Source organism: Strix aluco, chromosome 15, assembly GCF_031877795.1.
Source record: "Strix aluco isolate bStrAlu1 chromosome 15, bStrAlu1.hap1, whole genome shotgun sequence".
Taxonomy (NCBI): domain Eukaryota; kingdom Metazoa; phylum Chordata; class Aves; order Strigiformes; family Strigidae; genus Strix; species Strix aluco.
In genome coordinates, this window is record NC_133945.1 from 8662272 (window position 1) to 8681604 (window position 19333).

Here is a 19333-nt window from a genome sequence, read left to right on the forward strand (position 1 = left end):
GGCAGCGATGTTGACAGCTGCCTGCAGCAGAGCAGCGATGCTGCCTAGAAGACTTTCCTCCTCTCGCCGTATTATGCTGTAATGCAATTTGAGGAAGATGACAGCAGCAGCATAATGGGGAGGCAGGAAAAGAAGCTTTTTCTCCCTTGCAGGAAACCAGCGGCGTAGGGCGTTTCGTACCTCCCCTGCTGCTAAAATTTCCAGCTACAGATGAACAAGACGGGCAAGACCCATTAGCAGTAACTTGGCTAGCATAAATAGTTCATGTCCTCTCTATATTGTTAAACCGGAATCCTATTGTAGTGGAGCAGGCTTCATTGTGTATAAACTGGGAGGTGCCCTTGGATCAGCCACGACTAGCACAGACCAGTTTGCAAGAGCTGGAACGCACCTCACACTTAAACACACTGTCTGAAGAGTGCTCCTCAGCTTAATGTTTTTCTGTTTGTTTAGCAGTTTGTGGCTGCTTTTACTGACCCTCTGTCCCAGATGGTTAAATAATCTGTTTGATGTTGTACTGTTGCAACACCCAGGAAAAGAATTTATATTCTGCTATGGGAAGGCTTAAACAGTGTTGGACACTTGACTGTGATGACTAAGGGGTAGGCACGCAAATCTGCAGCCTGGAAACAGTCGTGTCCTTAGAAAATGGTCTGACTGCAGCCTGTGTAACCTCTTAGCTGTGGCCTGTAGTTGTTCTGATAGTCTTCCATAGGCAAAATATTTATTGTCCTTGGGATGAAATTGTTAGGTACCTTGCGGTCTCCTAAATCTGCATGACTGTTGACCTGGAGAATTAATGTGTAGTGCTTCTTTCTTTGATTTTTAGCTGGCCAACTGATAACTTATTCATTTGTGAACTTTAATAGGCTCAGAAAAGAATAATGTTGGATGTGGAGCATCTCTAAATCTGGCCATGATCCGATTTCACTGCTTTCAATTCTGATGCAGTGGTATGCTTTCCTCAAGTACAACCTCTTTGCTTTTCTGCTATTTTAGCATATTCTGCTTAAACCCTGCAATGGCCACTGCCACGTGGCATGGATGAAGTCAGCCTGGACAATTGTCGTGAGCCTGGAAGGCTGCCCTCAGTTTTTGCTAGTGAGAGTTTGCTTGCTGGCCCAGAATTGGTTGGCTGTAAGGCTAACGTGTGGCTGCAAACAAAACTAAACCCAGTTTTACAAAAGCAGTTGCTGGCTGGCTTGAAAACCTTGTAACAACTGGTCATCTGTGGTGCTTGAGCAGTAAGGACGTAGTTACCGTTCTTCAGGTGGGTTGGTGGCAGTCCTTCTTGTGTAGCAGATGTTGGATACAACAGGCAGGTTTTTTTACTCTTTCCAGCAGAAATAGGTGCAGAGTGTGGACTTGCTCAGGTGTCGTGCATGTCTTACAAGGTTTCTATTGGTATTTTATTCTCAGTATGTAAGGCAGTTTAAGATCTTTCCCCTTCTAGCAGTTTATTTTAATATCTTAGTTCTGTTCTCCCACTTTGCCATGTGTGAGAAGAAAAGGTATCTCATCTGAATCCTACAAAAAAGTTTTCCAGGGCATTTCTTTTCAAAGCTGTAACAAATGCTGGTGGAGCTCAGCGCGAGAGGAGGCGACAAGCTGTGGTGTGGAAACATGATCATCTTAAGCAGGTATTGCAGTGAAACCCTTCTTAACATGAGGCCACAGCTTCTGGCTGCTACTGACCTTTGAAATTATGGCAAGTGCAGATGCTTAACATAGCTCAAAAAAAGGGTACGGCTGTAATAACCAAAATATGTGACCTGTGAAGTAATTCTTTTTGGAAGTCCCTGATTCTGGGATATTTGACACCTAGACTGGTTGGTAGCAAGCTTTTAAGTTGATACCTCTGAAAGTACTGTGCAGATTGACACAGAAACCTTCCTTTTTGCTAAGGTGGGCTACTGCAACAAGTCAGGATATTTTTCCTTCTGTGCCACCTCAAGGTCAAGTCTTAGCTTTTATATTGTCAGCAGCTTTGTGAAATGAGGTGAGGTGTGCTTTGTAGACTGCAGCCTGCCTTGAAAGCAAAGTTTCTTGTGACAGGTTCAGGTCACTTTTAAAACAAAATAAATATAAAAAAAAAAATACCCCCTTCCTTTTCACATTTGCTCCTGGGGGTGCGTTATGCTTTTTTCTGGAACACAACTTCCCAAGTTTAGATGGTTATTTTCAGAGCTGGTCTGCTGGGCAGCAGCTTAACCTCTAGGATGCCATTGCAACCTATCAATCCTTGGTGATCTTTAAAGTCTTTTGGCTGTTACTGCAACTAAAACTGACTCTTTGTGCTTTCTAGCCCTCTTGGCTTATGTCTAGTTAGTCCCTTGCTGCTGCTTTTAATAGCAGTTTGCTGGTTGTGTGCAGCCTGTCTCCTTCTTGCTCCCAGTGCCCCCTGCAAACAGGGCTGCAAGCGAAGCAGGCTTCTGGTTGCTCATCTGTGTGGATGTCAGTGCTGTAGCCTGTCCTAGGGTTACTCTTAAAGTCCTTTATTTCTCTGTTTCCTCTCCAGTGAAAAACGCTGCTAAGATTGTAACCTGAAGCTTCCTGAAGACGTGCATCCAACTTGTTAAATAACCACTTAAAAGGTTGCACTTGGTTTTCTTTGTTCTGTTATACCTTTTAAAGGTGACATTCAGGATCCCTTAAAAAAGGAAAGAAAAAAGGAAAAAAACTACTAAGGCTTTGGAGAGGAAATGCTGTGTCCTTTCTCCTGGAGAGCTCTATGAAGTAACAGAGGAGCGCTCTCACATATGTCCTGGGGCACGTAGGGCATTTGTCCTTTTCTGTGTGGCTGCTGGGTTGATGGGGAAGAGAGGGCAGTTGCAATTCATGTTACGTAGAGCCGTGGCGGTTATGTGCAGCACCTGGTAATCCATGGAGTCTGGCTTTTTCAGACATCAGTGGGTTTAATAACAGTGTTGCTCAGAGAAAGGAGCCTCTGCCCCCTTCTCTTGGGATATACGTGAGTTCAGGGCAAGAAAACTGGAAGTAAAACTTGCTCTGGAAGCGGCAAAGCTGCAAATCGCATGGTTTCGCATGCTCTTCCGTTCGTCCCCACCCTTATACCACAAAATCAGAACAAAACAGTTCTTTAAAATGATGGTTTGGGAGATAGGCTGTGAGCCCAAAGAGGTTGGTGTTTTGTGTGTGTGTGTGCTGTCGTAGTTAAGTGCTGAGCTGCTGGCGTCTGAATTGTTGTTTGAACACGAAATGCCAAGCTGGCACCTGTGTTAGTGTTGTGGGAGGGAGGTTTTGGCTTTTGAGGATTATACGGTATGATGTTGCACATGCCAGAAGCCTGAGGCAGGCAGAGTAGTACCCTTTACAGGAGCTAACTGCAGAGATGCCTCTTCCTCCCTCAAAGCCTTGAATTTGCACTTTGCTCTTAAAATGAGCTGCTCAAGGCAATGGCATTAACTCCTTTCTAACCAGACTTTGTAAATTTAACTTTTTTTTTTAGGACTCCATTTAATAGGGGAGGCAGATACTGATCCAAAGCTCCCCATCTCTTGTGCAGAATATGCTTTTTTGTATACATCAAAATTAACTGTCCCATGCTGGTCAGAGAGATGTGACGATATGGAGCCCTGTTATTTAGCAGAAGGACTGATGGGGATCGTGGGAAGGCACTGAAATGTCCAGCAGCTGACCTTGATGCCAGTCATCAGGGAATAGCTTGAAGGCATCAGAAACTTTCAGTTGAGTTGAATTAGCAGTTGCCCATTTTTGGAAAACAAGTACATCTGTTTCAAAATAGTCTTACATTTTAGAGAAGAGCTCACAGAGCAGAGATTGGTTTTGCTAGGGAAACTGGGATCATTGTAGGTGGCCAAATGTTAAGTTAGGTGAATAGGATAAAACTGGACAGGTTTCTTTCCTCTTGTACTTTGTGTTAATAGATGCAATAAAAATGGAGATTGGGTATTTGAAGAAATTATGATTAAGAGATACTGTCACCTTAATGGAATGATGAACTGCGAGTGAGGTTGATTGGAAGTCTTCTGATGTACAGACAGTTGAGATGTTTCCTGTAAATCCTGAGTTGACTTGCAAAATAGGGAAAGTTTAGTTAGGGATTTGATCCCAAGTGATCCCTGAAAATCCGCTCTTTTAATTGCTTCTGACTAGGCAATTTTCATTAGACTGGAGCAGTGCCACATAGATGTAGCTCGTACCCTGTTAACGCAGAGCCTCTCTTTTCAAAATATCTTCTGATATGTTTTTGGTAATGCCATTGACTGTAAAAATGCACAGCAGAGCTCTGCACAAAGCTACAACACATGGTTCTTGTTCTAGCCACAAGCAGCGTTTTACTAAAGCCAGAGAGCCCTGTGTCAGTGAGCTCATAGTTTGCTTTTCATCCATGCGGTGATCGCTAAGCACTCGGCAGTTATCAGGAGAGCTCGCATCAATGATACGTCTTGGTGGAAAGGGCATCTCTCGCTTCAGTGCGTTTCACAGTGTAGCTTTTCTTCTTGGGTAAGAGAGGGTGAGGAACAGGGAACTTCTGTGAGATAACCAGAAGTTGTGATTGCTGTCAGAGAAACTTGAGTCCCTGTCCCTCTTGTCCATCTTAATAATGTTCTAGCCTGGAGCGCTGCTTCTGAGGCCAGTTATGATGTTGGTGTGGCTGCAGAAATAGTGGCCACTCTTCTGAGATGCTTTCTGAACAATGTGTGTGTTGGCTGTCATGTATGTATGGAAAGGTAAATGTTGAGTTCTGATTTACTTGCCACAAAATGCTTCTAATGTTATATTGTCTTATGTTTTGGTGTGATGAAATCAGTTCTCTGGCCTTCTGCAGTAGAACTGTGTTACCCGGCTCTTATTGGAGACCAAATTGTTCACTTCAGCTTCTGTTCCTTGATTTTTCTCAGATCTCAGGAATCCTGTCATCTTCTGAAGACAGACGTGTCTGTCTTAAAATCATTTGGTAAACCAAGCCAGCTGCTAATGCCTTGTGAAACACTTAGGGAGTGTTTTAAAACTCATAAGCTAATTCTGTTTATCTTCTGGTATGTTGTTCCTCTTTAGCACATGCTACAGGTCCAAAAATTGGTGGCAGAACTACATGGATGCAGTTGCTGTAAGTCTACCCTTGTTCTGTGCTCCTAAGAGGAGCTTTTGTGCGGTATCTGTAGCTGGCTGTACTGTTTTCTTAGCAAACCAAGCCGCTGCTGGAAACCAGGTGGTCTTGCCTGTGAGCCACTGCCCACACACTCCTGTCTTCAGGAGGCCAGGGTAAGGTTCTTGGGTTGGCGCCAGTGCTTTGGTTTTGGCGTGGTTTCCCACCGTTGCCTGAGCTGTAGGCAGGCCCCCGTGTAAACCTGCTCGGCAGAAGCCCTGCTGCAGGTCTGCATTTTAACCTCTGGCTTTATTCCTTTGCGAGGTGTGATGCAGCGGTGGTAGCTGCCTTGTGCGTAGCAAACAGGACTTGTTTGTGCCCAGCAGTTCTTGTCAAGCTAATGATCAGGGGATTTCTAATTTTCGGTTGGGATGATGCTGCTTAACACGATCAACTGCTGTTAAATTCTCCCAGCTTTTGCTAAGTGACTGTTACAAGGAGCAGCCCCCAGCAAATCGTGAACCCTTTGAAACGTTTCAATGAAATGCTTGACAGTAAGTCGGGCTGGTTTATTTGCCTTCTGTTGTGTTTTGGTATTTTTTTTTTTAAGGGCTGAATTTTTAGCTCTTCATTTTGCTGGTTGTCACAAGCCATGCATTATTTAAGTAGCTTCTCTTTGTTTTAGCAGCTTGAAACGAGCCAGAAATTCACCTTGCTCGCAGGCTACCAGCAGACACGTTTGCTGCCCGCAGGCAGAAAATAGGAGTTGATGCTCTTCCGTCAACTTAAGTGAGCAACAGTGGTGTTGCTGTATGGGGGAGAGGCTAAAACACACAATGATTTGATGTTGCTGACATCTCTTTCAAGTTGCACTCCCCCCACCCGTTCGGCTGGGATTTCAGTTCCTACCTCCCCTGCAGTGCTTTCTGTCTAGTCCTGTTGCCTTGAGCTAGAGCCAGAAAAGAGCACTTTGAGTCTAGTCCTGTCTTGGGTATGTGGGAGTTAAAGATTCAAATACTGTAAGTGTGTGTGTGGGGGGGAAATACATTATTACCCTATGTCTATGAGGGGGGATCTCAGCACTGTGAAGATGCTCATTGCAGCACAAATGCGAGGTGGAGGGAGTTCTGCTCCAATTACTGCAGTCCAGAAATGCCTGCATGTACTGAGAGTTTAAATATATGCACAGTAATGATGCGTGCTATTTTTAAGTTGGGCTAAAAATATGTAACGTGGTGTTTGCAGGGATTTTTGAATGGGTTTTGGAAATCCTTGTGTAAGCATTCTGTGTGAATCTGAGACCTGCTTCACCTCTTAGCAGCTGATCCATCAACTCATAGTAGTGGTTGGGACCAGTGGTTTTGTAGATTAAATTTTTGCATGTATGAGAAGCTTGTTTGGGATCTATGTGTGACTTCAACTGTCAGTCTGAGATCTAATCAGTTCAGAGAACAGTTATATGTAAGTCCCTGATGGTCTCTGATTTTTCCAGTAGCTGTTCTGTTAATGGGTGGTTCTCCCCTCAAGCTGCTGTAGGAAAAAACTGTAATGGGGAGGATTTTATTGCCTGTGCAGTGAAACAGCTTGGATGGGCAGAGTCATGAATACATGGAGTAGTGTGGAAAGCGGAGGGGAGATTTGGTGGAACCGCATCTTCAGCACGGCGGTCTTCACAAGAGATGACAAGATCGTGACAAGAGTTTTGTGTTACCCCAATACTATATAGGGATGCAAGCCTCAAGTCCAGTATGTGTGCTGTGGTGCAGGTGGGAGTTTTTTAAGAAAAAGGGAAAAAAACAAGCTTGCAAAATGTGTATCTGTCTGCTGCTGCCAGGTCTTTTTCTTTTAAAACAGTTCTAGTATCCTGACCTTGACTGTATTGCAAAAAACCTGATGGTCGTGTTAGAGCATGGTTATAGATGGCCTTATTCTTTACCTATAAATAGTCACTGAAAGCACTGAGGTAGTGTGGGATAGCTTCTTTCCATCTGTCTTGCTTGCTTTTTATTATGTTGTTTATGTAGGGCAAGACCCTAGGGTGGCTCTGATCTTGTTACTTCACGTTCTTGGCACCCTAGTGCTATAAACATGAATAAACTTCTTATTCATGCCACTAGATGGAACTGGCCCATGCTTATAGATATTTGTTTAAACTTGAGCTCTGTATTGAGTATTGACAACATGAATTGCTAGCTCTCGGTGGAAGTTTGGCTTTTACCCTCAAAACAGTGCTTTATTAAGCTGCTTGGGGTTTTATGCAGTCTATTTTGAAATAGAAAAGTGGTACATTGCCAGTTCTTTCCAGGTTCGGCTTTTTGTTGTTGTTGTTGCCTTGACTGTGTACTACAGTTAATGCTACTTATTATAGTCCTGCTTTTAAACCACCATGAGTCTTTTGGTGTGTGCGCATCTTTCTCTGGTATGGGGGGTAGACAGTCGGTATCCCAAGTTTGATTTCAGATTATTTCCTGTGCCTCTTTCTTGATTCTTGAGGTTAAAGTGTGCAAGTTCCCCTCTATGGGAACCAGAGTTGCCTATAGAGAATACAGTCTTCGTGTTAGTCTTGTGGCTTATCCCTTGTTCTTGGATGTAAACAGCTGTGGTTTAGCTAGCACTGGACAAAGCACCATTTGAGCTATTTGGGAGATTTTTTTTGGTGACTGCCGAGCATTGTCGACCCACTTACATGTACACGCACACCCAACGCTGCTAACGCATTGCCTGTCCCTGTAGGGGACAAATATCCAAGCCACTTAGCTTTGCTCAGAGAAAATCTGAGCAGACACCTGTCTAGCCTCTGTCCGCACCACTTGATGATGCGAGGGCTGATTTGTGGCTTTCACGAATGTCCTTGTTCCTCCTCAGCCAGTCTTGGAGTGATCCTTTGCCTTTTTTTGCCTGCCAAGACATCTCTTTGTTGAGCGTTAGCCTGCGTAAAGGTGGCTGAGATGAGGCGGGTGCTGGCTATGCAGGGGCTGCTGGTTGTTGCTTTGTAGGACCGACCCGCTGGGAAGCAGAAGTGGTTGGCGTGGATACGTGAGCTGAAGAGGCCTGGGTGCTGCCTCTGGTTTTGCTGCTAGCCTGCTTGCTGGCCTTGGTCACACTGGTCCTTTCCATGCTTCCATTTCTTCATTTTTTTAAATGGCAAGAAGCATACTAATCTTGTTTTCTAAAGTACTGAGAGACCTAAGGATGGAAAAACACTATGCAGGACTGGGTGGTAGCTATTCACGAGTACCAGGGGAAACACAACTTTAATAATGTGAATGTGACCTTTTAAAAAGGACAGGGTTCTCAGTGACCTGGCTACTGAGCTGCCGCTCCAGCACCTGTCTGCAGTGATGTGAACAGCGCTTTCATGTCATTCTGGCAAATAAAGTAAGATTTACTTCTCCTTGTTTAGAAGGCAGAAGCTGAAGACTTAGTGGAAACACTCCCAAAAATCTTGGTTTTGAAGCATTTTCAAGGCATCTATATGCCTGTAATACTCTTGGAGCTGCTTACTGGAAATAGGGTGTACTGCTGAGGCTTCAGGGCTGAAGTTTAGGGGTAGTTGCATATTTGTAGTAATGCTGGTTAGAAGAGGTCTCTGTAATTCCCTAGCCTGACGTCCCACTCAAATTTTGGACCATCACCAGTGCTGGGACCGGGTGAGTGTGGCTGTTTGTAGCCCAGCCTTGAAAACCTTTATGGTGGAGGTTCCCACTGGAGAAGGCAGCTTCAGGCACTGAGTTGCGCTGCTGGTACCCTTTGTGTTAAGCAAGTGTCCTGCCCTGCAAACGGGGAAAATGCTGCTGCCTTGCTCCTTTATCCCACTGCCTGCGGCGCGAGGCTGCGGACCGTGTCTGCTCAGGCTGTCCTGCAAGAGGAGGGTGCATTCCTACCCAAAGCCAGCCATCTCTTGGCGCTGCTGTGCAGTGTGTGCTTTCTGTGAAATGTGGCTTGGGTTTTGGCTTTAAGTGCTAAATTATACACTCTTTTATTTCTATTATTCTGTATTACAATATTTTGGAGATGGTAACGAGTAGTTCCTTGGAGGGGGTATAGATATAAGTGCATAGTATGCATCTGAACTGATTTCTTCATTTTGCTGTCCTGGCTGCAAACCCTGTTCCCTGCAGAGGAGGTTAAGTAGAATTATTGAGGAGGAATATATACTGCTTTGTGTGCTAGCAAACAGGATTTTACAGCAGACCCACCATCTTCTTCCAACTTACGGATCAGTAAATATTTAATAATACTGATTCCTCTGTGCTCTAATAATGAGATGAATACTTCTCAATAAAAAGACCTCCTTTCTCATCTCAATGATCAAATTGTGCTTGGAGTTCCCGTATGTATTCAGCTGCTCTGTAATAGCAGGAATTGAGAGCTATAAGCTGACAGAGCATAAAATGGAAACCTACTGTTCAGGTTGCAGTGATTCCTCTGACCCCCTAATCCTGTTCGGGAGCCTCCAGCCGGCTCATTGTGCCTCTCTGAGAACAGGTGGGGATAGCAAGTTTTAGTCCCAAAAGCTCGATCCTGTGAAGGAACCTGATCCCTGTCATGTCTCTTTTCAGTTTGAGAGCAGGTGGCATATCCTGGAATTTGTACCAAGCCCTCACTGAGGAGGGAATGTGGTGTAAATCAGGGAAGTCTCTTCTTTAAAATAGATCGTGGCAAGAAAGCGTGCTCTGTAGATGTGACTTGTTCCTGTGCTGGTTCACAGTGCAGGCACAAAACATTCACTTATGTAACACCGTGCCAGGGGTGCAGCGTCCTTCTGACGTGCCAACAACATGGGCGTTGTGGAAACGAGCTCAATGCATCTCTGGTCCATCTGAAGTTGTGCCTCAGCTTGACGGGACCCAGGGAATTCAAGGTGTGATGCTGGTGCCTCCATTTCAGCTGTGCAGCTCGCTTTATGGTTCAGCTCAACTAGGCTGTCAGGTCTGATGCCCATAATATTGACTGTTCCTCTTGGTGCTCACCTTTCTGCAGCGCAGTGTGGTGTGACTTCATGGTGTTAAGTGCGATAGGGGATGGTTGTAATGACATCAGCTGGTCCATCTGAGATGCAGGTTTACGTGGTGATGCCCTGTGGCCGCTCAGGCAAGTGGCTTTTGCTCCTCTCACCAGTAGATGGTGGCAGAAACACCTCTATGGGAGTTGATGCATCAGGTTTTTGACTTCTTGGAAGCGGGAGAAGATCCACATATGGGGAGGGTTTGAGTCCTGGGTGGACAGAATTGCATCTCCCTCTGCCCTGCCCCTTTCTGTGATTGCATAGCTATAAGCGTCTTCGTGTCTTCTCCAGAAAGGCTTCTCGGGCCTGATTGTACTCTTCATTTGGCTTAATTGTCGGAACAGAAGAAAACAGAAATGTGTCTACTTTTAGGCACTGAGAAGGTGGTACAGAAAAATATCCTCATGAACCAACTGTACTGGGAGAATCAGGAGAACCCCCAAAATGATCTAGCAGCTTAGTCTTGGGAAAGCCCCATCAAGGTGCTGCTGAGTTTGCCTTACTCTCTCCTGGTGTTATTTTGTGTTCTAGTTCCTCGTGCGAGCCTGACTGCCATGCCTGGACGTTGACACTTTCGGGGACTGCTGTTTAAAATGGCAGAGAGAGGTGGAAAGGAAGAAGTAATTAACTTGAACAGCTTCCGCAGTCACAGAGGGAAAGGTGAGTACTGGTTCATGCATATTTTCAAAACTCTCTTTGTAAAACTCCGCTTACAAGGAGCGGGATTCGTAGATACTGAACTTGCAAGAGCGCTGTTAACAGGAACCTGCTAGTGGTCTGTTCTGCCGTGTCACACACTGCTCTGTTACACTTACTTCACAGCCACCTACAGAAAATTTTCTCATTTTATGCAGACCTGCAAAATATTTGGCTCTTGTCTTTCTCATGTTGTACTGCCTTAAGGCAGATTGCTCACTTCTTGGGAACACCACGTAGAGGTATTTCAGCAGATCTGAGGGACTTGCGGTGTTCCACCCTTCTGAGGACCTCACAGGCGAGATGCTGGCTCTGCAGTCATATCCTCGCAGGGCTGTATGCATTGACACCTGTTCCTCCAAGAGTGGAATTCAAAATGATGCTTTCTGTGCGTGCCTGAAAAGTGGTAAATGAATACTCAGGAGTACTTATGCTAAAGCATAAGCCAAAACGTTGTGTCAAATCACAGAAAAAGCATGGTTGTACACTGTCTCTGCAGTACAGAAATGCTGTTTCTGGCTTGAGTGTCTCTCCTGCGTTCCAGCAGCTGTGTTCAGTAGCATCAATATTCCGCTGTTGAGAAGCCTTGAGGGACAAGGTTGTCATCTAATAGCAGGATATCTTCTGCACCCGCAGCCCGGGGCCCTGTCTCAGTCTTGCGTAAGAGGCCGAATTGCACGGAGAACTTTATCTCTCCTCTAGAATGCACTGCACATCAGTGAAAGAAAATGTATTGTCCCTGAGATACTGAAAATTCAGGACTTCCCTGGAAGAATTAGGAAGTACTCCCTATGTGGCTCGTTCAGAATAATTTTTGCAGCAGCTTCACTCGTGCCGAAGTTTGGGATAGAAGAATCTCTGCGTGTAAGTGTCAGAGTGACTGTTTCCTGCATGTGCCGTTGTGGTGAGCTGTAGTCTGTGCAGGTGTTTTGCTCAGAGGGCCCAGGGATGTAGGAGTGGCTGTTAACAGTAACTTGCAGAGGAACCAGTGACCTTTGAGCGCTTCTTCCCTGTTGCTGCAATACAAATGTGGAGACTGCTTTTTCCAATGTTTCGGTGCTTCTGCCCTGTAATTTCAGTTATTTACCTTTAGCAAATAGCTAACTTTACTTACTTTACTACAGACTGGATAAACCGCAGGGATGAAGGTCTTATCACAATATCAGATTCCTCGGATGAAGAATTACCTTTGTTGCAGGAAATGCCAGCAGAACAGCAGTGTGAGGAGGATGACGATGATGTAGTCATCTTGGCAGAGGTAATTTTTCATTCTCGTACTGCCTTGCTTTATTCATGGCCTTTATAGCCAATTTGTGCAAATATCCGATGCATTCCTTTGAGAGTCCTATCCGGTTACAGTAATTTACTTAGGATGTCTGAAATGAATGTTGAAATGACGGCATTTTGCTGGCTTTAAGTGTTTAATCATATCTTGGGCACAGGAGGGGAGAACTAGACTGTTAAACTGCATTGTATTTAAAGTTCTACTTAACTTTATGGAAGCTACAGCCTTCATTATCTGCCAAAATCCAGAGAGAGGGAGCACTTTGTAAGAAGACTTGATGTTCCTTAGAAGGCAGTTTTTCAAAATATGCCTTGTTTGACCTTGTATACTTTGTATTCTTCTATGCTATCTGGACTCTTGTTGGGCTGTTTCAGGCACTTACATTTTTGTGATTCTACAAAACCAGCCCACCTGATAAATCTCTTTCTACTGGCACAGGCAGTCACACAGAGGAGGGCCAAAGGTTTTAACCTACCCCGATTATTTTAAGTGTATAATTTCATATCTAAGCTATATTAAGAATATATTCCACTTTTCTGTTAAATTAACTGGAGACATTGAGAAAACGGGTTGCAAAGCTGACCTTTCTGGTTTAGTTGAAAACAGTAGCAGAGAATATTCAGACTCTGTTGGCATACAGCAGTCTGTCTGCCAGAGGCAAGAACAAGGCTAGAGATTAATGCTTTGAGCTTTGGTTCCTGCCTGTTTAAATAAATTGGTGAGAATGCAAATATGCCATCAGTTAGTTCCCCCTTCCCAGACTATTTTACTGGGAGGTAAGTGGGGACTGAGGTGAGCTTAGGAAATTATTCCAGTCAGAAAGTTCTGTGCATCCCCAGTTCTGCCACATGTTCTTAGCACCTGGGGACAGACTGAGGATGGAGTTCAGTGAAACAAAGATATGTGGGTTGCAGTTTTATGCCATATTAAGCACCTTGCTAAACAGACTTGTCATCTGTTTCCCATCAGAAATTTGATTAGATGCAAAAGACCATCTGGAGCAAGGATTCTGACATGCAGACAAGAACTCCTACTTACTCTTGTCTGTCTTCTTTTTAGACCCCAAAGCATCAGCAGCTTCTGCGTCCCAATGTCATCAGACCTGCTGCTCTGTGGCAGGGTGCAAACACTGTGGGAGAAGGAGGATCTAAAAGTGCTGTTGAGCCCTTGAGGAGCATATATCAGCAAGATGAGATCTCAACTCTGCTGTGCCAGGGAGACCAGTATAATCACATGGTGGAGAGCAGTGCTGGACCAAGCAAGGATGAGAATATGAACTTTGCCTTGCAGCAGCCTGGACCCTCTGAGCTTAATGGCCCCAGGTTTGAACCTATGAGTAACCAGGAGCCTGGCCCAAGTTTGCTTCCAACAAAAAAGACAAGTCCACCACCTGTTAACAGAGAAATCCTTAGTCAGGAGAATGCAGATCTTCCACCACAACAGGAAGAAAAGGTAGAAGCCCGGGGACGGCAAGGAGAGGATTTGGAGCCAGAACAAAACCTTGGAGGAGCACCTGCTGCAGCTACCACAGACCGGGAGATCCATGAGGACAACCAGCTGGATCACCTTCACTTCCAGCCATTGGAAGGCGAGCCCCATGCTGTGGTAAATGGTTGTGCTCCTCAGCAAGGGCAGCCTGAAGCAGAGCCAGGATCTTTGAGGGCATATGGAGAGGAGGCTCCTGGGCCAGCCTTCCCCCGTCCTGAACCACAGCAGGATGGGATCCCAGGGCCCGCTTCGCCCCAGCCGGCACATCCACCAGAAGAAACGGGTCAGCAGGCAGCGATTGACAATGAACAGCCAGGCCCAGCATTCCCCACACAGGGATCTCATGAATTTGGCTCTAGTAATGTGCCAGAACAGGATGCTGCTGGGCAGGCCCTAGACCTCACTGCGCTGCTCATCAGAGAGACAGTAAGTATTCCCAGGGCTTGTTTGCCTTCCGTGTGCATGTTATTTTCAGACAGGTTTTTCAAGGTATGTAGTGTTTCACATGCTCATTGACTTCAGCTGCAAATCCTCTTCATTTTGGCTGAGACTCAGCTGTGCACCATGTGAGGAGCATGCAGTGAACTGTCTTGGAAAACTTTGGTTTGAAAGACTAACCCCAACAATGTGGCAGAAGTGATGAGAGGATGCAAATCTCAAGGGCACTGTTTGCTTTGGGGTGGGCTCTTGGCCAGAGAGATTTAGCAGAACTGATTGCAGGGTCTCAAGGGCACGGTGAGATGAAATAATAGGGATCTGTTCCTTAAAGGCTCACACCCTCTCAGTTCTGCTAGTTTGTTTTTGTCTGGCTGATTCCTAACCCAACTCTGTAGAGCTGGTTTAGGAACGGATATAGAGCTAAACTAGTGAAACTGAGACTAAACACTGGCAGAGGGATAGAGGGTGGGGTAGAGAAAGCTTAGAGACACACAGCTGAGAGCCACGACTGCTTTCAGCTGACTCTCCTAATATAGTTTGGTCTGTGGCCGTGTTAAGGCCACCGTGGTGGTCAGGGGTAATGGTTGCCCTTGCAGTGTGGATTTCCAAGCAGTAGCACTGAGGAGTTACTGGATAAGCAGCATGAAGGCTCACGTATGTTAACTTCACACGCTCCTTTCTGACTCTGCATGTGAAATATAGCATGAGCGGCGCTAGCTACAAGAACTGAACAGCCAAGGAGGGTATTCCTTAACCTTTGGTGTATTCAGCAGTTTGTGCAACATGGTGTGTATTTGAAAAACAAAACAAACATGTCGATATTTCACATGTCTGATGTTTTCCTCTCCAGTGCACATTCCTCCCCTGATTGCTAGGGAGGAAGAGTATCTCTTGATGCCTTATGGAATGCTTTCTTGCAAACAAGTGTGTTTTACTGCCTCTATCTTACACCCCCACTCCCATCCTTTTCAAGTCTTCCTTCCACATCCCGTGTCTGATTCTATTTGGGAAAACTGGGGTTGAGGAAAATATGCTTTAAGTAGCAGTCCAACAAAATTCAATTCTTTCCAAGTAAGACCTTGTTGGTCAGTGACTTGCCTGGAGATGGGTAAGTAGATACTCTTGCATTGTCCAGTCTTGCAAAGCAAAATATCATATGGTGCAATCGATTGCAATACCTGTACAGAAACCCAACAAGAGAGAGCAGCAAAGAGTGCTCTTTGCTACGTGGCTAATGCTGGGAGAGCTTTCACAGAAATGCCAGTAAAGGTTTGTTGTCTGTTCAGACCTCGTTGCTAGTGTGTCTGGGTGTTTTGGGTGGGTATACGTGTTGTTGGTTTTTTTTCCTTTTGCTTTGGAATGTTGTATTTCAGCACACAATCTGGAACTCCTTAATCTTCTGTCTGAAGGTAAATATTAGCTTTTCTTGAGTTGTAGATCATACCTACGTGCCTCTCCTCTTTCCAGCCCGAATCACTCGTTAGGCCAGCTGCTCGTGGCCATTCACATCACTATACATACTCTTCTTATGAGAGCGAGCTGTTAGCAATCATCCTGTGGAACAAAGGAAAGCCAGTGGCTTGCAGTATCCAGGCTGGATGAATATAAATGGTCTCTTGAAATCCTTGTCTCAGGAGCGTGCTAAATAATTACCCATAAATCTGTCTGTGGTGCTGTTGCTAGGTTGTGCTACACAGCTCCTCTAATACCTACGTAACCTTTAGCTTTTCCTACTGTAGGAAGCAAGATTCCCAGATGTGAAGAAGGAATATATTGAAGAGCTAATCAGCATCAAGGACTGCTATGACTTAAATGTGTAAGTATAGAGCTAAGAGCCAGGGTGCATCATACAGCAGTCTGGCTGCAGTCACATTTCCGTTTCCCTACCTGCTAATGATGCTGTTCTAGAGCATATCCAAGTTGGGAGACAGCACTGCATTGATAGTGCCAAAGAGTAGAGAAATTTTTTTTCCCTTCCAATAGAGCTTTTCTTAAATCGTCTCTAATTCTGACATTGTGCTGTAGCTTCTCTGCTTTTAAGATCATTTGCTTCTTTAAAGATATTACATATAATTTCCTCTTAACTATTACTAGCGTTCTTAAAAAGGGTGTCAGGATTAAGGTGTTGAGATAACTTCTATAACACATGGTACAAAGGTGAATTGGTGAGTTTTGAGTTGGAGAAAATAGTTTCCTACTTCCTCGTTTCACTGGCTTTGGATTTTTCCAGGTAAAACTGACACTGTTTTGGACTCCCTTATTTAGTGTCATGATGTTGGCTTTTATCCCATTTAGTTCATCAAGTAGCAGTGGTACTGTTTGAGTTCTCTCACATCACTTTTTGCAGCTAGAATAGAGCAAACACATTTCAGGACTGGTAGGATTGACTCTAGATATCTGTTGAGGGGCTGATTTTGGTCAAACTGAGCAGAAACGTGAGCCAGGAAGGGAAATAAAAGGAGTGGAAAATCAGCACAAGGACTGTTGCTTTCCCAATTGTGTTAGCAGCTCAAGAATACTTTAGCATTCACTGTGCTTGATAACTCTGGGAGTCATGTTAGAATCAAAAGTTTAAAAAAAAGTCATTAACCTTATCGATAAGTTGCATCATCTCCTTACCTTTTTGGGTGAAGCTTGCACAGCTGCAGAACGAAGGATTGCGTGTGTTGGCACCAGCAACGCAGAGGGGAGAATGGTTTGAAGTAAATCACTCGTGACTTGTGTCTGATGCTAGGTGGCCCCTCTTTCTTTCTCTCTCTCTCTGCAGCTGTCACTGCTGTCTCAAAGATCTTGAAACTAGTTATTATGTGATACAAGAATGAATAATAGGTGTTGGTTGCCAGAGTATTCACTCTATCTTGTATGAATCCAATGCCCTTTCTGGTTAACTAGGGCACTAATTAAGCAGTATTTAAGTGCGTGAGGATTAGAATTAGTTATTGGACCATAAGTAAGTTAACTGGCAAGGAACTAAGGATGATCCCATCCATTGGGCATAGATTTCCTCTTCTACTGTCTTTGCCTGTGTTGTGAAGTCGTGTCTCCAAAGTAGGGCTTCTTGGTCAGAAAGTCATCAGACTGAAACTTCTTCCTTGTCTTTTGAAAGTGCTTTCCCTATAGCAGTGGCGTAGTCAGCATGAGAGAAGCTTTCAGGTGCCTGCACCACGTACTTGGTGCACCTTGGTGTGGATGGTTGTGTTGGGAGTGTAGAAGACTGCTAGGGCCATTCCTTGGAGCGATCGGGCGGTTTAAGTTAAGCATCTGGCTGCAGGACCCTCTCACAGATTGTGTGAAAAACCTCGTCATTGTGTCCTGCAGGGATTTAGCGAAGCCTGAGAGAATTAAATCCCACTATCGGCTTCTATCAGTCTTAATGTGTTCCTTCCCTTTTTGCTCCGAAATCTCTTCTCTCCTATTGTGTGCCACAGACCCAGTGAGATGAAAAGGTGCTTACAGGCTTCCCTGTAGGCCATCTACAGTGTCTGCTCAGCGGTGCGTTACCCACTTACTGGATGATAAAGATTTCTTCTCCATATTTTTATTCCTTTAACCAAACTATCTTTTGAGTTGTCATTGCATCTTTTGTATGAGAACAAATGGGTCAAAGCAGTGGTCAGCCTCGCTGGCAGGGTCTCTTTGATCTCCATGGTATGTCAAGCTGAATCAGGCTTGAAATATAATAAATAAGGGTGGCTGGGTTTGGGCAGGGATGAGGCTTTTAACTGGCTCTGTGTCCTGCGGTGCAGATATTAATGAACAGTGCTGCAAGTGTGCGTGCATTGCGCGCTGGGACCCACTTAACTAATTGTCAGACATTGAAGGTTAACATCTCTGAAAATCCTGGGCATTGAAATGGCAACATGCAGAATAGTTCAGATGTATTCTGACTGTGCCCCAGCTGAAACCCCTGCGTTTGAGCTGCAGTGATTTGAGCTCCTTGAAGTTGCTGTTCTGTTGGATTAAAACAGTTATCTTCTACAAAAGGGATGGCAGGGGGGAGGGCTGGAAGCTATTAAATGCCCAGCACCAAGATATTTTGTTGTTTTCCGAAATGATGGTCTTAAAACTTTCAACTGATGTGAAAGATAAGATGTGGGAGCTCCTCTTAGCAGGGTATCATCTATTCAGCTTTTGTGTGCAGAAGCATTCACACTCAGTCAAAAGCTTCTGGCTCAATATGTCAATACCTGATTAAACAAAAAGAAATGCCTCTGCTTTGAATGTGAAAGCAGGGCTAAAGTAATCATGCCTTGATAGTGGGTTAATGCTTCAAGCCAGTTCAGATTTCTTAATTAGGGACTGATTTCTGACATCAGGAATGTAAATTAGCTGCAATTATGTCTTTGCTGCAACCTAGCACCTTCTCATTCAAAAAGTTTTACAGATGTTAATTGCTTGTCCTAGCTCCTTTCAGGAGGATATTATTCTACAGCTGGGGAAACTGAGGAACAGCTTATGTTACAGCTGGTTAGCGATGGTTGAGAATAAGCTGTGAAAGTCTGATTCAGACAGATAGCCTACAGCAAGCTTCCCTTTGAAAAGGACTTCTGAAGTATTTGTGGATCTCCAGCAATGGGGTATTCTGAAACTTCTTGCTAGAGTCTTTTCTAAGCTGAAATACTCAGTTAAACTAAATTCACCTGACAGTTACGATTGTGATAGGACCTCAGGTATGCTGCATATACGGGCTAGTATGCATTTTTTCCAGCGATTTTTAGTGATTAGTTTCTAAATGCTGTTCTGACTAGAGCAGTTTCTAGTCGAAGTTGGACAATGCTGGTGTGATTTCAAGCTTTATTATAATGAAACCTGTATTTAGAATACATACTGTATGTAAACATGATCTAAACATGCTTCTGTCTCTGCTCTAATGTGGAAGTAGTTAGAGACTGGAGGCTTTAATTCAAATTCAAATCTGTAATCTATTGTTGAGGAAGACATCAACCTTTCACGGGTTTTGTATGGGTCCGCATGCTTTTATTTCCATGGATGCGTTTGTATTAATTACAGTAGATGACAGCTAGATTTCAATTAAAGATGCTAATGTTGTGACTTATTTCTTGTATGGTCTTCATAATGTTAATGCCAGAGCAGCAGAAAGTTAGTACACCCTGACTCTTAGTCGTGCAGGATTTGACATGTGCTCAAAGGAGGTACCACTTTACGTGGTTTGACCCATGGATGTAATGAGTGGGGAAGTAAGCCTGTTCACCTCTGGCGTGGAGAGATGTAGGCTGGTTAGTAGCTCACCCATACAAGCTTCTTGTAAGTAGACGTACTTATTGAAAGACAGATCTGTTTGCTTTTCCTTCTGCAATCATACAGCCAATCATTCTTTACTTAA

The 19333-nt window shown here is 44.4% G+C and overlaps 1 protein-coding gene across 5 annotated transcripts in view; it reads left to right on the forward strand.

Annotated features, from left to right (window-relative positions):
* The window catches only part of RNF216 (ring finger protein 216), an 81331-nt gene that overhangs the window by 4886 nt on the left and 57112 nt on the right, over positions 1-19333 (forward strand). For 2 of the 5 annotated variants that reach the window (XM_074840733.1, XM_074840734.1), the window contains exons 2-5: positions 10614-10742; positions 11903-12036; positions 13123-13977; positions 15729-15805. In XM_074840733.1, coding sequence (XP_074696834.1) covers positions 10676-10742; positions 11903-12036; positions 13123-13977; positions 15729-15805 — 1133 coding nt within the window. In that variant the 5' untranslated portion in view covers positions 10614-10675. Of the gene's footprint in view, positions 1-10613; positions 10743-11498; positions 11643-11902; positions 12037-13122; positions 13978-15728; positions 15806-19333 lie in introns of those variants that run through there. The other 3 variants (XM_074840735.1, XM_074840732.1, XM_074840736.1) reach the window with 3 other exon arrangements.